The sequence below is a fragment of the Manihot esculenta genome, chromosome 2, assembly GCF_001659605.2.
Source record: "Manihot esculenta cultivar AM560-2 chromosome 2, M.esculenta_v8, whole genome shotgun sequence".
Taxonomy (NCBI): domain Eukaryota; kingdom Viridiplantae; phylum Streptophyta; class Magnoliopsida; order Malpighiales; family Euphorbiaceae; genus Manihot; species Manihot esculenta.
In genome coordinates, this window is record NC_035162.2 from 7,016,678 (window position 1) to 7,037,984 (window position 21,307).

A 21,307-nucleotide genomic window follows, 5' to 3' on the forward strand; every position below is an offset into this window, starting at 1 on the left:
ACGTAAAAGGATTAATAAAATTTTTTGAAAGTTAAATTTCCTTCATTAAAATATTCTTTAATTGACTATCCTTGTGAGTTTTTTTAAATATTTTATGTAAAATTCTTTTAAAAAAAATATTTTATGTAAAATCAATAATATCAATGTTTTATATATTTTACAATAAACATCTTTTCTATATTTTATAAAATTTATTGTTAAACTGTATTATATTTTTCATATAACATAAATTTTATAATTAATCAATTAAACAATTTGCCATTAACTTTATATTTATTCTAATTATTCAATTTACTTTTAAATAGTGTAATAACTTGTTCTTATTAATTTTGTAAATAATTTAATAATAAAATAGTAAGACTGGAAATATGTTAGTAAAAAATTATAAAATTTATTAATTTAATTATATTAGGTACATTTTTCTAAATAATGAAAAGAAAAAATATCTTATAAAAATAATAATAATAAACGCATAGTGCGGTAGCATGTACGCTTATGTCGATTCAGCCAAGCCATGGGCGATAAACGCAACGGACAACACCACACTGGCAACCCGTGGGCTATTAGCTAATCGATTTCATCGCCAAATTTATCATTATAACCAACAGCAAGAACACCGACAATGCTTCGACTCTCTCTTTCCACCCTCTCCTTCTCTCGCTCGTTTCTCTCCCTACCACAGAAGCCCCGCAGAGCATCTTACGTTATGACATATACGGCGTCGTTTTCTTCTGCTCCTCCTTCTGGGTACTCTAGCAAGCTCTTGTTTCGCCAGCTTTTCGAGAAGGAGTCCTCTACCTATACTTATTTGCTCGCCGACGTCGCTCACCCTGATAAGCCTGCTTTGGTTAGTCTTCTGTTCGTTGCTGGGAAAATTGTTGTAAATCTTTATTCCAATACAAAAACACTTAATTCGTAACTAGATAACGCACATCTTAAGCTGTTAGGATTTTAGTGTGTTTAAGCATTAAATTAAATGCGAATATGTCAAATATTTGTATAAGATCAATTGCTTGCTAGGCAATTAATTATCTGTTCTCTGCAGTTGATTGACCCGGTTGACAAGACAGTGGACAGAGACCTCACCCTTGTCGAAGAACTAGGGTTGAAGTTAATTTATGCCATAAACACTCATGTACATGCTGATCATGTAACAGGAACCGGGTTGATAAAGGTTTCAGCTACTTCCATTTGCTTTAACACACCTATGCTTTTGCTTATTTTATTATTAATATTGTTATTATTAATATTGTTATTTTTAATCAAAATTACAATACTGCAAATGATTATTTTTCGGTTCTTTTTTTCTTTCCTCTCATTTGCAGACTAAGGTTCCTGGTGTCAAATCTGTCATTTCAAAGGCAAGCAAATCAAAAGCTGATGTTCTAATTGAAGCTGGGGATAAGATACATTTTGGTGATTTGTTTCTGGAGGTAGGCTGCTGTTACTTTAGGTATATATGTGCCTTCTTGGGTAGTAAAATGAAATATGATGAAGGATCGTGTCTGTGCTATAGTAATTATTAGTCACTACTCAGTCACAAAATAAAAGTTGTTCACTATTCATTAAGTATTTAATGTGCTCTTTCTTGTTACTGTTGTGCGACTTCTGAATAATTCATTCTTATCAGGATCTCAACTGTAAAGATAAAGGTGAAAATTTTGCCCCCTACTTTAATAACTGATCCTGGAGTTTAAACTAAGGGATACATTCAATTTATTCAAGAAATTATAGTTATGCTGTTTATTTTGTTGCAACAATTTGTAATTAGAGTAAGGTTCCTTCAAAATTTGTGCCAAACTTTTGTAGTTGTTCTGGTTGCTTTTTGTCAAGAAAAGGTGCATACTAGCTGTTTTGCAGTTGTGCAAGACTGGTAAATACTGCTCACTTCATTGCAAATGCTTTAACTCTAGAGGTTTTCAGTTCACAACTGCAGCTGCTTCTATGCCATGCAGATTGGGCAGAATTAAGCACAACAGCTATATTATCTTGTTCCTGGTTTATTGCCGTTTGTCATTTATCTGTTCTGTCTATTTTTATGTCCATTCATCACTGAATAAATTATTCTGTATTGTTATTTTGATAGGTTCGAGCTACTCCTGGCCATACAGTAGGTTGTGTTACTTATGTTACTGGAGATGGGCCTGATCAACCCCAACCAAGGATGGCTTTCACTGGGGACACTTTGCTAATACGGGGATGTGGAAGAACTGATTTTCAGGTTTGGTATCTTAAATTTTATTCATTATTGTTACTATTTTTTTTTCATGAAAGCAAACGTCTTAGAGAAGACATCAAGCTGTGTGTCTAACCTCATTAATTTACACAGGGGGGAAGTTCACAACAACTCTATCAGTCAGTGCATTCACAGGCAAGGACATGAAAAGAACATTAGTTTGTCAGTTTGAAGATAAATAAACTGTTAATATTAGACTTGACTCTGGGTTTATTTATTTATGTTTTTATGGATTCAGATATTCACCTTGCCAAAGGAAACATTGGTCTATCCTGCTCATGATTACAAGGGATCCACTGTATGGGGTCTCTCCTTATCTCTTAGTAGATTATTATGATATTATTTAACTCATTCATGATAATGCTAAACTTTTGTGTGAGTTGCAGGTTAGCACTGTTGAGGAGGAAATGCTGTATAACCCAAGGCTTACCAAAGATGAGGTGATCCTCAAGGCCTCTGGTTTCTTGCTATATCTTTTTTATTTTATTTTCTCTAACAAAATTTCACTTGACATGATTGTTATCAAATTTATTATGAGTGTATCAGTGCAATTTGTACTTTTGTTACCATGACAAACTCACATGTAGTAAAAATTTGTGTGATTCACTAGTTTGTTTGCCTGTTGATTGATTATTAACATTTAGGTAGAATAGGCACAGCAGTAGTTTGACAATGTGGTAGAAACCAAGTGAAATTTGATTATCCATATTTCGGTCTGTGTTGTACTTTTCACAATTGTCTCTAATTGGTGTGAATTTTGATATATTTTTCAGGAAAAGTTTAAGAGTATTATGGAAAGTAAGTGACAGCTGTACTCTGTATCTATTTAACTCTGCTGCTCATTTTACAGCTACTCAAAGGTGAATTTTATGCATTATCAATTTGCAGATCTAAACCTTCCGTATCCAAAGATGATCGACATAGCTGTTCCTGCAAACATGGTCTGTGGGTTGCAAGATCCACCTGCGAAGCCTGTTGAGGCCTAGTCAAACTAGGAATAGTCAGGTGTGTTCCTTCTACAGTATTGCTGGAAATGAGGCTAAGTTTTTCTAGCTTGGAAACAAGTTTCTTTGTGCTGAAATTTTTTACCAATGCACAAGTATTTAAGAATTTGGGAACAGGAGAACACCTTGAGATTTTTTTTTTTTTTAATGCTGAAATTCTGGCTATCCAAATATGATTCACATCAGGTAGTTTAGATATTAACTTTCATTCTACAGCATCCATTAATTATCTACTAATTGAGTGTTATAGTGAATGTTGACTTTGCAATAAGATTTTGACATTGCTCAAAAGAGACCACATATGACTGCAGAATTACTGGTAGTGCGTAAATACCCATTATTTTCTGTTTGATCCCTTGGAATCGGGGGCTGCACATCAAGAGGAAGCCCCCCCTTTCTAATTCTTATCCCATCCAAAGCAACAAGGCATAAATCCGTTGCACTCAAGCACTTGGCTTGAGGAACCTAAACTGTTGAGCCAATGAAGAGATTTTGTAAACATCAAATTTTTATGGTACAAATCTTGATTTGAGAACTTAAGCCTCAACTTTCTGGGGAATGCGTAGCGGGCTAGAATCTGCAAAGTAGAGAATTTCTTAATGATATGTTTCTAAAGGGCTCATAGAAATTTCTTAGTTAAGGCAAAAAATGATTTTCTTTGTCTTAAAGAGAAGATGATTTTCTTGTACTCAGAGTAGATACTATTTGACTAAGACATGAATAGCCATTTAAATTTAAAATCTGTGAATCGCTTCTATTTTGACTTTCCATCTAAAATGTAAAATCTATGAAACATCTTACCCATCTTTTGTCCAGTTAACTGAGATTACAGAATGAAGGTATTCTTTATGATCCAGCCCACAATCCTAAAAGTTAAAAAAAAAAGGAATTAGAGAGAGAGAGAGAGAGAGAGAATAAAAGTGCAGTGGGAAACATGAAGCATCTTAGGAAGCTTACTTTGAGTTGGGACCAAGTATTCTACAGTATACTTGGTGCTCACTTCACATTGCTTGTGCAAGTCTCACGGAAAGATAAGTTAACTTGTGCAAGTGAAGCTGAGATAAGCTTCTCTAAGCTTGAGTTGAGTGTCTGTGAGAGTGCTAGAGAGAGCACTAGTTTGAGAGTAAACATCACTGTGTGTCTTGAGTCAAAGGGTTTGTGGATGAGGTTGATTAGAGGTTTTATTATTTTCTCGCAACAATGAACAGACTTGGGGAGTAGGCTAATTGCTAACCACTTAAACATTGTGTTCCAATTATTTTGTCATTATGAGTATATTTTTCACAAAAATATTAGCATAAAAGAAACCTATAATTCTGGAAGAGTGAAATAAACACGTTAAATGCCTCTCTCCTATTGCTTTGGATTCAAGGGTGATCACGATACTCTTCCCAAATTTCTTACAAAAATAACACAAACAAGGGATATTTTAAAACTGGATCAAAAGCAAAATATAGGAACCAACAGCAGTTGATGGAAAATGGCGAGGAAAAGAAGATAGGTGGGAGATTTTGTTTCGGGATCATATCTTCAAATAACTGATGTTTATTTTTTTTTTTTTACTTCTTGCTAATAAAGTTAAATTCAAGTCACCGTCATGTTGAAAATGAGGATGTTAAAAGTCAATTCTTTATTTGAATTCTTTCTAAATTGTGCGTAAGAAAATTTTTTTTCCTGTTTCCTCTTTATTGATGAAAAATTGAAATACAAGGCTGTATTCACTGATGTTGTTGTTTATGGTTTTTTTATTTTATTTTGAAGGACAAAACGTGAAGTCTGGTTGAGTTTTTGTTTGGTTTTTTCGTTTTTCACTCCTTTCCCATAACTGTTTCTAAAATCGTAACTCTTTCCAAAACAAGATTTTGGAAACCATAATTTATGTCTTTCATTTGTGGTTATGGTTTTGAAGTGGGATTCTCTATCTACCTCCTATATTGCGCAGACACCTATACACATGCTTGCAACTATTTATACAATTTCTTTTTTAGTTTTCCCTCTTAGTTTCCCTTTCTCCTATTAATTTCAAAAACTTATGGAAATTATGGATTTATAAGTAATTACCAAGATTAAAACATTCTGCAGCTTGGCTTTGATGACCAATAATTATAGGTAATTTAAAGTCTAGTGCTTGGTTTAATATTTCCTTGTCATGAGAAATTGATGGATGATGGGTCTCTTATGTTTATGGTGGTTATTTTTAGTTGTATAAATAAGTGTGTTATGTTCACAGCGGTAGGGAAAAAGCAAATCAAATTAGTAATCAGTTTCCCAAACTTTAACAATCAAAATGGTAGATAAAAAAAAAAAACCAATAACGTTACTAAGCAGAGCCTAATTTCTCCAGTAGATGTGTTAAAAACTTTAAATATGTCATTTTTCTAGCCATGTGGATGTAGGATATGGAAGAATTTGGACAATCACTGATATTGAGTACTTTAAGGCACAATAATGTCAAGCTTCATGACTCGATTAGCACTTCTTTTTTTATGTGTAGGGACTAAAATTACCCTTATTCTATAACACTGTTTTTTGGTGCATGCAGCTGTTTTATGTTTTTACTTCTTGGTCTAGTTTTCCTTGATGAACGATTCAGTTATTCTACTTAGTTTGAAGTGTAGTTCAATTGAGTTAAAAGTTAAAACCCTTTTCCAATTCTTAGTTCTTTTTTTCTTATTCATCTGGTGTCTGGGAGTTGTTTTGGACTTTTAGTTTACCATTCTGTTTCTCATTGTTCATGTTTCAACTTTCAACCCATACCCTTGGTGATGAATAGCAATATATAATCATTTCTATTTTGTTAAGGTCCAAGCTTGAGCAATCCGTGTCTTCTGATGGCTACAGTTTTTGGCTAGCAGATATGAAGAGTCTTTGTCAAAGCCTGTTGTTTATCACACGGTCAGTTATTATGGAGGCAAATCCCTGTCACAATGAACTCCACTTAATAAAGAAGTTCAAGATAAAGTCTTCTGCATCAGCATCACACCGATATTTGCCAAAATGCAGGTTCTTCAACTCAGTACAATACTTCCTTTGATTAAGGATTTGCATTGCGGTGTAGCACACATAGCTAATATCTTGGCCGTGTTACCTTGTTCCCCCAGCTTCTTTGTGTAATAAATTATGGAAAACCACTCCATTTGTAAAAACCGGTCTAATTGTCTTTAAATAAAGAGTGCATTTTATACAAGTTGGATATCATTTGAGAACAATTTAACAACCTTCATATTAATTGTTTATTAAATGAAATCATGAATTTAAATAAAAACATTTACTCTAATGGTTATCAAATTCATCGTCCTATGAATTTGAGCCCTCCCAAGTGTTGCTGTAAATGAAAGATTTATGCATTTGTTATCTTAATTTTGAGTATGTTTTAATTAGTTTTGCCCAAGTTTTATCGTTATACTAGATTAAACAAATAGGTTAGGGATTAATTGTTCAGATATTAATTTTGGAGTATAAGAGTTTATTTATATCCCTCTTTCTCTATAAAGATTTAGAAATGTATCCAATCTTCTCTCCAGCTTGTGAACTTGGGGTTAGGCCCATTCTTTCTAGGGTTTTGAACATTGAGTTGTGCTCTCTCGTTAGGCCAATTGAAGCCTGATTTTATTTATGAATTTTCTTCATTTTTTAAAGAAGGAAATATGTATACATATTGATGACCTCTGGATTTCTTCACCCCGGACTGAGGCCAGGCCCATTAGGATAGCCCATAATTCGAAGGCTTCTAAATCTCTTTTAAGAGCCAGGTCCAGCCCGCTCAGCTCAAAGACCGGACTCCAATCAGATTCTCCAATCAGGCCGGCCCAGCTCATTCGGCCCAATGAACAGATCCCCTCTGGGCCTAACCTTATCCTTATCTTCTGGCCCAGTTCGGAACCCAGAAGGAATTCAGCCCATTCGCTTTGTGGGACCATCCGCATGCGTACCTGGGGAGAATCAGGGGTCGTTATGCATGGGACAGAGATCTGATTCCCTTGTACATCCGTATCAACGTAGCAGGGACAGGTGGTCCAATGATACACGTTCTGCTACACGTCACTAGCTGCCAAAAGGAAACATATAAAAGGAGAAATACTCTCCTCTAGTTCTAAGTTTTTTTCAGTCTTACAGAACCCATTGTAAAACCCTATTTTCTGGATCTCAGCTCATCAATTGGCGCCGTCTGTGGGAAACGAAGGAGATCTTTTCTTCGCCGGAGTTCCACTCTCACACATACCCACTGAGATCCACAATGGCTAACCACAACGAAAACAATCTTGTCACTCCAAATGACCTGAGCTCTGCCTAAGAGGGGCAGCAGTTCTCTTTTTTCAGTCCTACAACACCAAATAGCCAAACACCAATCCCTTTCAACCCCTCGCCAAGCCTGGCGGGGAATGCTTCCGCCGCCACCTTGTCCAACCAAGACCTCCAAACCATGGTCCTTCAACTACAGAGCACCGCCCACTGGTTGGGGCAAATAATGCAACAACGGGGCCTTAGCACCCCCACCAACGTACCACCGGTGGTAGAAGAACCCTAGACCAACGAACCTCAGCCTACCTTCAACCACCCCAGAACTGTCAGCCAAGAAACCGGAGACGGGAGGAGGAGAGCCGAAGAAGAGGAAGAGCCGGCAGCTCGAGTTCATGGGAGAAGGGCGAGGGAGATGATAGAAAATGATGAAGTCGATAGCTACTCCGCCGAAACCACCGGAAGAATGGGGAGTGAAACATGGGAAGAGGAGGCCTACCAGGAGAGGAAGCCCAGGCGGGAAGGGGAGAGCGTAGACCAAAAGCTGCAGAAGTTGAGGGAGCAGCTCTTGGCCGAGCTGGGAGCGAAGGGTCAGAACCAAACTCTCCTACCCACTGCTTCACCCTTCTCAAAATGGGTGCAGCAGGAGACTATGCCTAAGAAGTTTATGATGCCACCAATGGCAGCCTATGACGGGGCTGGGAACCCTAGGGAGCATGTCTTGAACTACAAGACTTTCATGGAGCTGCAGACTCTGTCAGATGCCTTGATGTGCAAGGTATTCCCAACGACGCTCTCAGGTCCGGCAAGAACATGGTTCAATAACCTTGGGGCCGGAAGTATTGGCAGTTTTGAAGATCTAGCCACCCGCTTCATCAGCAAATTTATTGCCGGGGTGCCTGCGGATAGGAAGACGAGCTACCTGGAGACAATCAGGCAGAGGAAAGACAAATCACTCAGGGAGTATGTCGCTCGTTTCAATATAGAGGCCCTGCAGATCTCCGAGCTCGATGAAGGAAGGGCTGTAGAATCCATGCAGAAGGGGACGACCTCAGCCGAGTTCTTTGGTTCACTGAGCAGGAAGCCTTCGACCTCACTGGCCGAGCTGATGAAACGGGCCGAAAAATATATAAGGCAGGACGATGCTTTGGAGACAAGCAGGTTCGCCAGGGGAGCGACAGATAAAGGGAAAGCACCGGAGGAGGGAAGGCCGGAGAGGCGCAAGAAAAAGCATGGCAAGAGACCTGAACCGTACAGACAACCCTGAGAGCGCAGGGACTAAAGACCTTCCCCTCGGGCCTTAGAACAAAGGTCACTCCCCCCGTGGGTCCCGGAAACACCGACTCCCCTCAACGTTTCTAGAGCCGAAGTGCTCATGGCCGTCCAGGACAAGGAGTTCCTCCAATGTCCTCGGCCCATGAAAGCAGAAGCAAACCAGAGAGATCCTGACAAGTATTGCCAGTACCATCGCGCACACGGCCACGACACCAACAACTACTTCCAATTGATAACAGAAATAGAAAGGCTGATAAAGAGAGGGCATCTGAAAAACTTCGTGAAAAGACCGGAGGGACAGAGACCTCAGCCTAATCCGGCAGTCCCAGTGCTGAGGAGAACGGGAGCTGGGCCAGTGAATGATGGATCCAGCGGGACCATCAACATGATTGTTGGGGGAACAGGGGGTCGGATGAGCCGTAGGGGAAAGAAGAGAAGTTGAGAAGGGGAAGGCAACAGCACTGAGGTCATGCAGGTCATCGAGCACACTCCCATGGCCATCACTTTCTCTCCGGAGGATGCTCAGGGTATTCAGATGCCCCATGACGATGCCCTTGTCATTGAGGCCGTCATACACAACTATCGGGTGAAGAAGATCCTAGTGGATGACGGGAGCAAGATGAACCTGTTGCCTTACTGGGTTTTTCAGTAGATGGGAATTCCCGGAGAACAGCTGGTCCGGGACCAAGCACCGGTCAAAGGGATCGGAGGAGTACCGGTGCCCGTGGAGGGGAAGGTGAAACTGGCCCTCACCTTGGGAGAAACACCAAGAACTCGCACCCACTATGCGGTGTTTTTGGTGGCTAAACTCCCTCTGAGCTACAACGCAATCCTGGGAAGACCTGCGCTATATGACTTTGAGGCCGTCACTAGTATCAGATATCTGGCGATGAAGTTCCCCACAGAAGTAGGGGTGGGAGTAGTTCGGGGAAGCCAGGAGGAAGCAAGAGCAGTGTACCTAGCTACGGTAGCAGAGCCGAGCTCAACAGAGAAAAGGCTGGATTCAAAAAACAGAGGCCAGGACAGAACCGGTGGGGGAACTGGAGATTTTTCCCTTATCAGAAGAAGAAACAGGTAAAGTCTTCAGTCTCAACGCCGGCCTCACCAAGGAACAGAAAACCGAGGTCATGGCTCTGATCCAAGGTCATGCATCGAGCTTCGCCTAGAAGTCTTCTGACATGCCCGGGATTGACCCAGGGGTGATGACGCACAAGTTAAATGTCCTCCCCGAGGCTAGGCCAGTAAAGCAGGAAAAAAGGGTGGTAGGAAGGGAGAAGCAACAAGCCACCAGGGAGGAAGTACAGAAGTTAGAAGAGGCAGGCTTTATTAGGGAAGTCATGTACCCGCAGTGGTTAGCAAATCCTGTATTAGTCAAAAAAGCCAATGGCAAATATAGGATGTGCATAGATTTTACTGACTTGAATAAGGCCTGCCCTAAAGATTGTTATCCCCTCCCTGATATTAATAAAATGGTCGACTCTACGGCCGGTTTCGATTATATGTCTTCTTTGGATGCTATGTCTGGTTATCATCAAATCCCAATGGATAGGTCGGATGAAGAAAAGACCTCGTTCATAACAGAAGATGGGACTTACTGCTATAGAGCTATGCCTTTCGGGTTGAAAAACGCCGGAGCAACCTATCAAAGACTGATGAACAAGGTCTTCAAATATCAGATCGGCAGAAACGTAGAAGTTTACGTGGATGATATGGTGGTCAAGAGCCCAACTTTCCAACAGCACATGGCAGATTTGAGGGAAGTATTCGGGGTATTAGATCAGTACAGAATGAAGCTGAATCCAGCAAAATGTGCCTTTTTCATCAGGGAGGAAAATTCTTGGGGTACATGGTGAGTGGAAGAGGCATTGAGCCTAATCCGGAGAAGGTAGAGGCCATACTGAATATGTCAGAACCGACCTGTGTAAGGGACGTCCAGAGACTAACCGGGAAAGTAGTAGCGCTTAATCGATTCATGTCAAGGTCGACAGAAAAATGCTTACCATTCTTCAAAAAGTTGAGGAAAGTGCCAAACTTCGAATGGACAGAAGACTGCCGAGAAGCTTTCAAAGAGCTCAAAAGCTACCTCAGCTCCCCTCATGTGCTCAGTAGCGCCTTGGAAGGAGAGGAACTCCTGATATACTTGGTAGCCTCTGAACAAGCGATTAGTGCAGTATTGGTAAGGGTAGATGAAGGAGAACAAAAGCCGGTATTTTACGTCAGTAAGGTACTTAAGGGTGCCGAGATTAGATACCTGAACATTGAAAAGGTGGCGTATGCTCTGTTGCTAGCAGTTCGAAAGTTTAGGGTCTACCTGGAAAGCCATCAAGGTATAGTGATGATGGACCAACCTCTGAAGAAGATTCTACACAGGCCGGAAACCTCAGGCCGGATGCTGGCTTGGTCCGTAGAGATTAGCCCTTACTGCTTAGAATATCGACCTCGGACAGCTATAAAATCTCAAGCCCTTGCCGACTTCATAGCAGAATGTACATTCAAAGAAGAGCGGGAAGAGTCTTCTTCAGAAGTGTTGGAGAAGGGAAGTGAGGGAGAGCCTTTGCAAGAGTTCAAATGGAAGTTATATGTAGATGGGGCATCAGGCGCGGGGGGCAGTGGTGCCAGAATAATGCTCAAGGGGCCTGGAGAATTCAAGGTCTGCTACGCCTTGCGCCTAGAATTCAAGGCCTCCAATAATGTGGAGGAGTATGAGGCCCTAATAAACGAGATGCTGGTGGCAATGGAAGTAGGGGCAACCGATCTCGAGGTGAATAGTGACTCCCAGCTGGTGATCAATCAGGTAACTGGGGCATATCAGGCCAGAGACCCGACCATGCGAAATTACCTAACAGAAGTAAAAGCTATAGAAGCCGAGCTCATGAGCAGGGGTGTTGCCATCAAATTTCAAAGAATACCTCGAGAAGAAAATGAGGAAGCAGACCTGCTTAGTCGGTTGTCGAAGAAAGAATTAGAACAGCTCCCTGACGAGGTATACATACAACACATCAACACGCCTACTTTTAATAAAACAATCACTGTATTGCAGATAGAACAAAGCCAGACCTGGATGACCCCATACCTGGAATATCTGGAAAAAGGAAAGCTCCCTGAAGACAAGGATGAAGCAAGAAAGATAGCAGCTTGTGCTGCTAATTACCAAGCAGTAAGGGGGACCTTGTACTGAAGGGGGAAGTCCAGCCCATGGCTCCGGTGTGTGAGCCCGGGGGAGGCGATAAAAGTGATGGAAGAGATACCCAGAGGAATATGCGGAGCTCACGAAGGGGCAGGAACGCTGGCTAATAAAATATTCAGGCAAGGGTATTATTGGCCCACTGTCAAAAGAGAGGCGGAAGAGTTCGTCCGGAAATGCGATATATGCCAGAGGTTCGCCAACGCCATCAATATCCCAGCCACTCCTCAATCCAACATATCCAGCCCCTAGCCCTTCTCACAATGGGGAATAGACATCCTGGGACCCTTTCCCAAGACCACAGGACAGAGAAAATTCGTAGTGGTGGCTGTGGAGTACTTCTCAAAATGGCTAGAGGCAGAGGCAATCCCTACAATCACAGCCCGCCAGATGATAGATTTCGTATGGGTGCACATCATCTGCAGATTCGGCATACCGATGGTGCTCGTTTCAGACAACGGCAGGCAGTTTGACTGCAACACCTTCAAAGCATTTACGGCCAACATGGACATATGGCACAAGTTCTCCTCAGTGGCCCATCCTCAGACCAACGGCCAAACGGAGGTCACCAACCGAGCTATCCTCTAAGGATTGAAGAAACGGCTGGATGGGGCAAAGGTGAACTGGGCGGAAGAGCTCAACAGCATTCTATGGGCACTCCGAACTACTCCCAGAACGTCCACTAAGGAAACGCCCTTTGCACTTGCTTTTGGCACAGAGGCCGTAGTCTCCATCGAGTTACAAGTTCCCACTCATCGAGTTCAATTTGCTAACAAAAGCACCAACAGTGACAAATTGAGAAGTAACCTTGATGCCCTCGAAGAGATTAGAGAGGAAGCCCAAGTCCGAACTGCCGCTTATCAACAACGAACAGCTTGCTACTACAACCAAAGGGTCAGAGAAAGAAGCCTAAAGGTGGGAGACCTAGCCCTGAGAAACCTGGAGGCTACGGGAAAGAGAGCGGCAGTAGGCAAATTAGCACCGACCTAGGAGGGCCGCTTTAGAATAACAAAAGTGATCAGGGCAGGAGTATACCGAATTGAAAATATGCAGGGAAACCCTGAGCCCCATGCCTGGAATATCCAACACTTGAAAAGATACTTCCCTTGAGGTATCGATAAATGCAAAAGACTTATTGTATTTTAAAAGCATGGTAATAAAACAGGCGATGCTTATCGTCTCGATTCATTATTTATCTCTGCTCACTTGGCACTCATAAAAGAAACAAAAGGGAAAAATGAAACAGGCACAAGTGCCCAAGACCTCAGTTAGGCACAAAACCAGCTGAGATGGCGAAGCGACAGTAAGGCCAATGAGCCTGAATCTTGCTCAAGACCTCAGTTAGGCACAAAACCAGCTGAGATGACGAAGCGACAGTAAGGCCAATGAGCCTGAATCTTGCTCAAGACCTCAGTTAGGCACAAAACCAGCTGAGATGACGAAGCGACAGTAAGGCCACAGAGCCCGAATCTTACAAAAGACCTCAAAGAAGGTACAAGGCCGGCGGATCTCAAAGATCTCCCGGAGCAAAAACGGCCGGCGGGATCAACAAGATCTCCCCGGAGCAAAAACGGCTGGGATCCCGTAAGATCTCCTGGAGCAAAAACGGCCGGCAGGATCAACAAGATCTCCCCGGAGCAAAAACGGCCGGGATCCCATAAGATCTCCTGGAGCAAAAACGGCCGACGGGATCAACGAGATCTCCCTGGAGCAAAAACGGCCACGATCCCGTAAGATCTCCTGGAGCAAAAATGGTCGACGGGATCAACAAGATTTCCTCAGAACAAAAATGACCTGGAGCCCTGAAATACAGCCCGTTTGAGGCTCGTCAAGAAAGCAAGAAATTAAGCGCTGACTTCACAAAAAAGAAGGAGAATTTCCGAACTCATGAGCTCGTCACACAAACAGCGCAAAAGCTGTAGCACGAAAATCCAAGTAAATAACAAAAGTCCGAGCTCCCTGGTCAGCTGAATGGGCGAACTCACGACAAAGGCAAATGATCCCACCCACAGCTCGGATCAACTCGCAATAAACAAACGCTTAACAAAAACAACCCTGGGAGAGGACAACGATAACACAGCCGAACTCCCCCTCCCAGTGGGGCATACAGCCCACACCGCACCAACTGACAAAGGATAACCTCAAAGGAGAGCAGATACCCGAACTCATCACCAGACAGAGAGGCAAAATCGTCTAAAATGAAGCAGCGCCATTCCAAATGAAGTTTAGGGATTTACCCCCTCACCACTCACGTCATAAATGCTAAGGAGGTAAAAGGGCAATTCGAGGAAAAATCCAAAGGCATGAGTAGATGAAACCCTAGTTTCAGCTCTTATCAAATTGGAACTAAGAACAAAAAGGCCAGCCCTGCTTATCACCTTCAAAGGTACGCAATCTGACACACTACTATTAAACAAGGGTTGTATGACCGAACTCATAATAACGAAGTAATAAGAGAAAAATGAGGTTGTCCTTGCAAGAATCATAAGAACTTGCAGGACGAGAGTCCAGCCCCATGTTAAAAACAGAGCTCATAGGTAAGGATAGTCCAGCCCGGAAAGAGCTTACAGATAAGAATGCCTTAGCAAAATAAATGAGTCTATAAGCCAAAAGTTCAGTCAATTAGTAGAATTCTAGTTTTGATGAGTTTGAAAGCAAAAAGAAGAAAACAAGCAAAATAAGTAAAAATAAAGTTTCATTAAAAGAAAAGTACATTTATAGCATGTTACAAGTGCCTACTCCACTGAAGGAAAAACTGTCCTCAAAGGACTTACACGACCAGAGGCGCTATTATCTACCCTGTTCCCTTTTTAGCTCGGCGAACTCCTTATACTCCCTTAGAGGTCCCCTACTCTCCAACCGAACTCTATCTCGTTATTATAGGAGAGCTGAACAAGTTGATCCCCATAAGCATCTCTCACTGTTCCATCATAAGCAGGCTTCCTGTCGCCCAAGTGTGATGCACGATACACTCGAGCAAGCCGAGAAAAATTGACGAGGCATTCTGAAGAGCAATGGAACAAGTGAATGTTGCAAATCTACACACATACTATGTTGGACTAATTTTAGCAGATTACCCTTGCTAATATTACGTGTGTGAACAGCATCTTGTATCTCACAGTAAGCCTCAGAAACCATGTTATTCCATGAGTTTGAGTCAGGAGCAGACATCAGGGGCACCACGAGAATCCTCTCCTCCTCCCCGGGAGAAAGAAAGACAGGAGCCGATCTTCTGGAAGCCCAAGACTTCTTTGGAGCGCGAACCAAGGCAAGCACTTTGAGGAGAATGGGACACTTGCCTCCGACCTACTCCGCTACACCCCCATTATCCACAAAGCTGAGTTCCCTATCCTCGGCAGTCGGACCGACCTCGGAAGGGACCCCATAGACATTCCTCATAGAGGCGACCTCAGCCCTACTAGCAAGGGTCCCCATCTCAGCTATGAAGGCCTCATGCCTCTCTTCAGAAGCATCGCCAAAAGACAGGGCAGGCTTCGCTGTCGTCAAACCAGAGTCCTCGCTCGGCCTTGAAGCCCGAGAGAACTTGAGAGCTTGAACAACCAGCACGGCTGAGACGGACTTGTCAATACTTGGCTGCCTTAAAGATTCGGCACCGCGAAAGCTCGGCTCCGGAGCTTGGGCAGGAACAAGAGAAGGAGGCCGGCTGGACGACCCGAACGATATAACTTCGGCCACTAGCTGGGTAAACCCCCCCCCCCCGCCGATTGTCCAACCAGGAGGGCATTCAGGGCTACATTCAGGCTCTCCCTGGACAACGTAAGAATTTTAGGGGGTTCAATCTGATTCATCTTCACCAAAGAAACTGCAAAAAATCCAAAACCGGAGCAAGTCAGAACGGCTCTCAACAAGAATCACAAAAGAAGATCAAAATGGACATCTATAAGGGACAAGGTAATAAAACTTTCGGCTCGCCTTGACCAGCCCGAATAAGGTACCAAACGGATGCCTCAAGAACGTGAAACCCCCGCTCGGACAGATAGGTTCAAAAGAAACTATGAAGAGAATAAAATTAGTGGCTGACACTTGAGAAGCAATCTCGAAATGCTATAAAAATCCCATGGAAGAAAAGAAATAAGAGAAAGGAGTTCACACCTGCATGAAGATCGATTATACCAGAGGTATATGGATCAGAAGGAAAGACCCCTCCATCCTGGCGAAGGTCCTGAAAGGGAAGAAGGGGGCGATATCGTGAGATACCCCGAGAAGGAGGTTCTTATGCTGAACGATGTGATGCTAGACTCTAGGCTAGCGGCGTCAGGATCCTTAAAGGATATGCATAGAAAAGGAAGGAAGGCGTATCTGGAAAATAAAAGCAAGAAAGTGAAGACGATAGTACGCACAAAGAACAGAGGAAAGCCAGAAATGGAAAAAGACAGAGGGGACTCGAAAGTCAAAAGGACAAAAAGATGAAAAGGCATTACGAAGGAAGCAGTACATAAACAGACGCGGTCATAATGATTCTTGGGATTTACCCCCTCATCAGTCGAAGCAATAACTGACGAGAAGGTAAAGGGGTAATTGATGACCGCTGGGTTTCTTCACCCCGGACTGAGGCCAGGCCCATTAGGACAGCCCATAATCCGAAGGCTTCTAAATCTCTTTTAAGAGCCAGGTCCAGCCCGCTCAGCTCAAAGACCGGACTCCAGTCAGATTCTCCAATCAGGCCGGCCCAGCTCATTCGGCCCAATGAACAGATCCCCTCTGGACCTAGCCTTATCCTTATCTTCTGGCCCAGCTCGGAACCCAGAAGGAGTTCAGCCCATTCGCTTTGTGGGACCATCCACATGCGTATCTGGGGAGAATCAGGGGCCGTTATGCATGGGACAGAGATCTGATTCCCTTGTACGTCTGTATCAACGTAGCAGGGACAGGTGGTCCAATGATACACGTTCTGCTACACGTCACTAGCTGCCAAAAGTAAACATATAAAAGGAGAAATACTCTCCTCTAGGTCTAAGTTTTTTCCAGTCTTACAGAACCCATTATAAAACCCTATTTTCTGGATCTCAGCTCATCACATATTAAAATAATTTTGTTCAAAACTGAGTTTAATGTAAATTGAAAAAGATTAAGGTCAATTAAAATGAGTGGAATGGAGGATAAGAAGATTTGAAATTTGATGGGGAGAGTTAAGAGTTTAAAACAAGTAATCAAAGGAATTCCAAAGTCTAAGCATATGGGTTGTGGTTTTGAAATTCAACATAGAAAAATTTGTTAACATCCAAATGCAAGAAGACAGATTTGGAATGGAAATTCTCAAAATCTTTTGGTGTCTCCAAGAAACTAAACACTTCTTATTTCAATATTTGATGTGGCAAACCAACGGTTTGATTGCGTGTTGGAATTCCCACTTCTCTGCACCAAACAACTATTCTTCAACTTAATTCCATCCTCCTTATTCACATCTAATATTATACTATTTATTTATTTATTATCAATTACTATTTATATATTCATTTTACAATCCTCATATTAATTATTAATTATAATAAATTTTACATGAGATGCATTGATTATTATTATAATACAATCGTCCGTATGATAAAATTTCTGGTCAGCTTAGGGCATTGGACTGGATTTCCTAACACAGCTCTCGCTTTCATCATTAGCGCATTTATTGCTCAAAAACCACTCCACAATTTGTATTTCTCTTATTAGATTTAGACCCTTCTTTCCTTTTTAATTTTGTTTTTTTTTTAAATATAAAATTTAGTTTTTTTTTAGATACAACATCATTTGTGATTCAATCAATTTAAATTAATTAAATATCAATTTAATGAGTTAATTAGTAGAAATTTTAATTAAAATTTTGTGAATATATTCATCAAATATAAAATTTTCTCTAAAGCCTTATAAACCCACTTTGGTATCAAGTCTCTGAAAGAAAATTTAAATTTCAATTATTAAGAGGAGATCATAGAAAAACTGGTGCTTAACGAATTTTTATAATAATAAATAGTACTAATAATATATTTTACTTAATTTATTGTGGGTATTTATTTAAATTAATAATTCAACGCATTCCAGTTTCTGCTTTTGTGTGTCACTTTCTTCAATGGCTAGTCAAAGGAAATGGGTTTCTTGGTTTGGCTTTGCATTCAAAACAAGGTCAAAACTCACACCTAAAAGACCACTCTCCAATCTCCCATCACTGTTCAATCTCTCTCTTTCTCTCTCTATCCCAAGAGACTTTTACTTCAATTTTTTTTTTTTTTAAAAAAGGGCTTGTTGGGTTGGTTCTTGTGATTGAAAGCTAATGAAACAGGAAACCAGGGGGAAGAAACCCAACAAGCACAAGAGCCAGAAGAAGAAGAAGAAGCAGACGACCAGGTAAATATATGAATCCCACCATTAATTGCAGACTGTTCTTTCTTTTCTTTTCTTTTCTTTTCCCTCATTTCATGGTAATGTGAAACCGCGTTTCAACAGTGCCATCTTTGAAACGGTAATATTCAATTCAAAGTCTTAGTTTTTTATTTTGATTATTACATTTTAACATACTTTAACTCATAAAGACTTCAGCTTTCTATTCTCTTTTCTTCCTTCATTTTTGGTTTCCTTAAATACCAATAGCTTTTCCTGTCATTTCATCCTTCTGGGATTTTTTTTTTCATTTTCTTGGCTGAAAACCCAGTTGTTTTTTAGTTTCCTTCAAAGGGTACTTTCTTTTCTTGATGTAGGATTTTCTCGTCGTCCAAACAAGAAGTTGTGGTTGCCATGTTGTCCAAGTTCTCTCTCCTTCTTGTCCTTCTATTGCTCTTTTCTGGTGCTTTTGAAGCGATTGAAGGAGTTCATGAGCATAAGAAGAATTTAAATTCCAATATCTCAACTGTTGCCGGAATCGAATTGCCTGAACATATGACCTTCAATGCAGTTTCTTCTTCACCAATGAAAACAGACTGCAAGCTCTCCAGGTCAAGGAAAGACCAACCAACACAATCAATAGCTGCCCAAGAAGAGGAAGATGACAACGACGACGATGATGATGATCTTGATGTTTATGTTCATGGCGATGAAGGAAAAGATTCAAAAACGGTGAAACTCGAGTTAAAACGCAGGCACAGGTCGATGAATCAAGAATCTAAAGCAGAGGAATCTTTCATAGCTTCAACCACTCGGGATTTGACCAGAATTCAGACTCTACACAAGAGGATCACAGAAAAAAAGAATCAAAATGCCATTTCAAGATTAACCAAAGGTATGAAGGAGCAAAGGGAACTTTTGAAGCAACCTGTGGTTGCCCCAGCAGCATCACCGGAATCTTATTCAACTGGGATTTCAGGGCAGCTCATGGCGACCTTGGAGTCAGGGGTGAGCCTTGGCTCTGGAGAATACTTTATGGATGTTTTCATTGGTACCCCACCTAAACACTTCCCTTTGATTCTTGATACTGGTAGTGATCTTAATTGGATTCAATGTGTTCCATGCCATGACTGTTTTGAGCAAAATGGGCCTTACTATGATCCTAAGGAGTCAACTTCTTTTAAAAATATAAGCTGCAAAGATCCTCGTTGCCATTTGGTTTCTTCCCCTGATCCTCCCCAGCCTTGCAAGGCTGTGAACCAAACTTGTCCTTATTTCTATTGGTACGGTGATAGTTCAAACACAACAGGTGATTTTGCAGTAGAAACCTTCACTGTTAACCTCACATCGGCTGCTGGGAATTCAGCATTTAAGCGAGTAGAGAATGTGATGTTCGGTTGCGGCCATTGGAACAGAGGCTTGTTTCATGGAGCTGCAGGGTTGCTAGGACTTGGAAGAGGACCTCTTTCATTTGCCTCTCAGCTTCAATCTCTATATGGCCATTCATTTTCATATTGCCTTGTTGATAGAAACAGTGACTCCAATGTTAGCAGCAAATTGATCTTTGGAGAAGATAAGGATCTCTTGAGTCATCCTGAGTTGAATTTCACTTCATTGGTTGCTGGGAAAGAAAACCCAGTTGATACATTTTATTATGTTCAAATAAAATCGATCATGGTCGGAGGAGAGGTGCTGAACATACCTGAAAAAACTTGGAATGTCTCCTCTGATGGCGCCGGCGGCACGATTGTGGATTCCGGTACTACACTCAGTTATTTTGCAGAACCAGCTTATCAGATTATAAAGGATGCATTTGTGAAGAAGGTTAAAGGCTACCCAGTATTAAAAGATTTCCCAATTCTGGATCCTTGTTATAATGTCTCTGGAGTTGAGAAGATGGAGCTGCCTGAATTTGGAATCCTGTTTGCAGATGGAGCAATGTGGAACTTCCCAGTTGAAAACTACTTCATCCGGTTCGAACCAGAGGAAGTTGTTTGCTTGGCAATTCTGGGGACTCCTCAATCTGCTCTTTCCATAATTGGAAATTATCAGCAGCAGAATTTCCACATCTTATATGATACAAACAAGTCTAGGCTGGGATTTGCACCAATGAACTGTGCAGATGTATAACAATTTTCTAGGACTGAAGCGGTAGGAGGAGAAGAGATACACAGTCATTGAAGATTCTGGTGGGCAATTTTTGGTTTTTTTCTTTCAAAATAGGCCTCGTTTTACAGAAAGTTAGATTCATTTTTTTTTTCTTCTTAATTTTTACATAATTATACTCACAAAAGTATATCATTACAGTTAATGTTTCCATTTCCATACACTGAATGTCTTATCACATAATCTTCCAGTGATGAATCTTGTTGTGTCATCTGATTGGTGATTGATTGTTACTCATTCTTCCTCCTGTATTGATCACTCATCTGGGTATTTTTAGAAATTAACTAGTTTTCAGAGCTATGATTATGATTATGGAAGGATTTAAAGATAGAATGTGTTTCAGATAATTGTGGCTGCATAGAATTAGAATAAAATCCTGGTTGTTTTCCTAACATTAATTGTTATATGTGTAATGAAAGAGAGAGTCAACTGTTAGGTGCGCCACCCAAGTGCTGTATGCAGACAAGGAAATGGTCAACTTTTACGTGTATAAATTTTATTGTTATTATTATTTTCGTGTGCTTGAAGCTTTTTCAAGTTTGAATGTGCCATCAAATTATAGCAATACTTGTAAATTGAAATTGGTACTGTCTGCTTATTTATTTATTTATTTGATTTTGCAATAATTAGATATCCATCACTACCGAATGAATAGCCTTTTCTTTCAATGTACAATAAAGGAGGCTGGCTTTTATAATGGCCGTGGAAGTTCCTTCTTTTCCACACAATCTATAGCTAGTGGATGTTCACCCAACTTCAGGAATTTCAATCAATTTTTTTAAAAAAAAAAAATATGAAAATTACATGTATACATATTTGAAACAAAAAATTTTCTTATTTTTTTTATTAATTTCCACAAATAAAATAGATATTTAACTG

At 41.0% G+C, this 21,307-nt stretch overlaps 2 protein-coding genes across 5 annotated transcripts; both read left to right on the forward strand.

Annotated features, from left to right (window-relative positions):
- Positions 1-483: 483 nt before the first annotated feature.
- On the forward strand, positions 484-6,427 carry LOC110609577 (persulfide dioxygenase ETHE1 homolog, mitochondrial). 3 transcript variants are annotated; one of them, XM_021749253.2, is made up of 10 exons: positions 484-847; positions 1,046-1,174; positions 1,326-1,433; positions 2,087-2,221; positions 2,330-2,371; positions 2,475-2,534; positions 2,623-2,676; positions 3,010-3,034; positions 3,125-3,241; positions 6,043-6,427. In XM_021749253.2, exons 1-9 carry the CDS (start codon positions 623-625, stop codon positions 3,220-3,222), a joined length of 876 nt encoding a protein of 291 aa, XP_021604945.1. In that variant the 5' UTR covers positions 484-622; the 3' UTR covers positions 3,223-3,241; positions 6,043-6,427. The 3 variants fall into 3 exon arrangements, with proteins under 3 accessions (XP_021604945.1, XP_021604946.1, XP_021604944.1); XM_021749254.2 differs by having other exon boundaries at positions 6,082-6,427; XM_021749252.2 differs by having other exon boundaries at positions 6,096-6,427.
- Positions 6,428-17,770: 11,343 nt separating this feature from the next.
- On the forward strand, positions 17,771-20,662 carry LOC110604089 (aspartyl protease family protein 2). Of its 2 annotated transcripts, none has more exons than XM_021742173.2 (2): positions 17,771-18,289; positions 18,640-20,662. In XM_021742173.2, the coding sequence occupies exons 1-2, from the start codon at positions 18,216-18,218 to the stop codon at positions 20,390-20,392; spliced, it is 1,827 nt and encodes a 608-aa protein (XP_021597865.1). In that variant the 5' UTR covers positions 17,771-18,215; the 3' UTR covers positions 20,393-20,662. The 2 variants fall into 2 exon arrangements, with proteins under 2 accessions (XP_021597865.1, XP_021597875.1); XM_021742183.2 differs by lacking the exon at positions 17,771-18,289 and adding an exon at positions 18,386-18,404.
- The last annotated feature ends 645 nt before the right edge of the window (positions 20,663-21,307 follow it).

What these genes read in the sequence shown, in the direction of transcription:
- LOC110609577 (XM_021749253.2), top strand. Translation starts at nt 623, where the DNA reads ATGCTTCGACTCTCTCTTTCCACCCTCTCCTTCTCTCGCTCGTTTCTC. An exon ending in ACCCTGATAAGCCTGCTTTG is followed by an intron (nt 848 to 1,045) that starts GTTAGTCTTCTG and finishes TGTTCTCTGCAG; the next exon opens with TTGATTGACCCGGTTGACAA. An exon ending in CAGGAACCGGGTTGATAAAG is followed by an intron (nt 1,175 to 1,325) that starts GTTTCAGCTACT and finishes TCTCATTTGCAG; the next exon opens with ACTAAGGTTCCTGGTGTCAA.
- LOC110604089 (XM_021742173.2), top strand. Translation starts at nt 18,216, where the DNA reads ATGAAACAGGAAACCAGGGGGAAGAAACCCAACAAGCACAAGAGCCAG. An exon ending in AAGAAGAAGCAGACGACCAG is followed by an intron (nt 18,290 to 18,639) that starts GTAAATATATGA and finishes TTCTTGATGTAG; the next exon opens with GATTTTCTCGTCGTCCAAAC.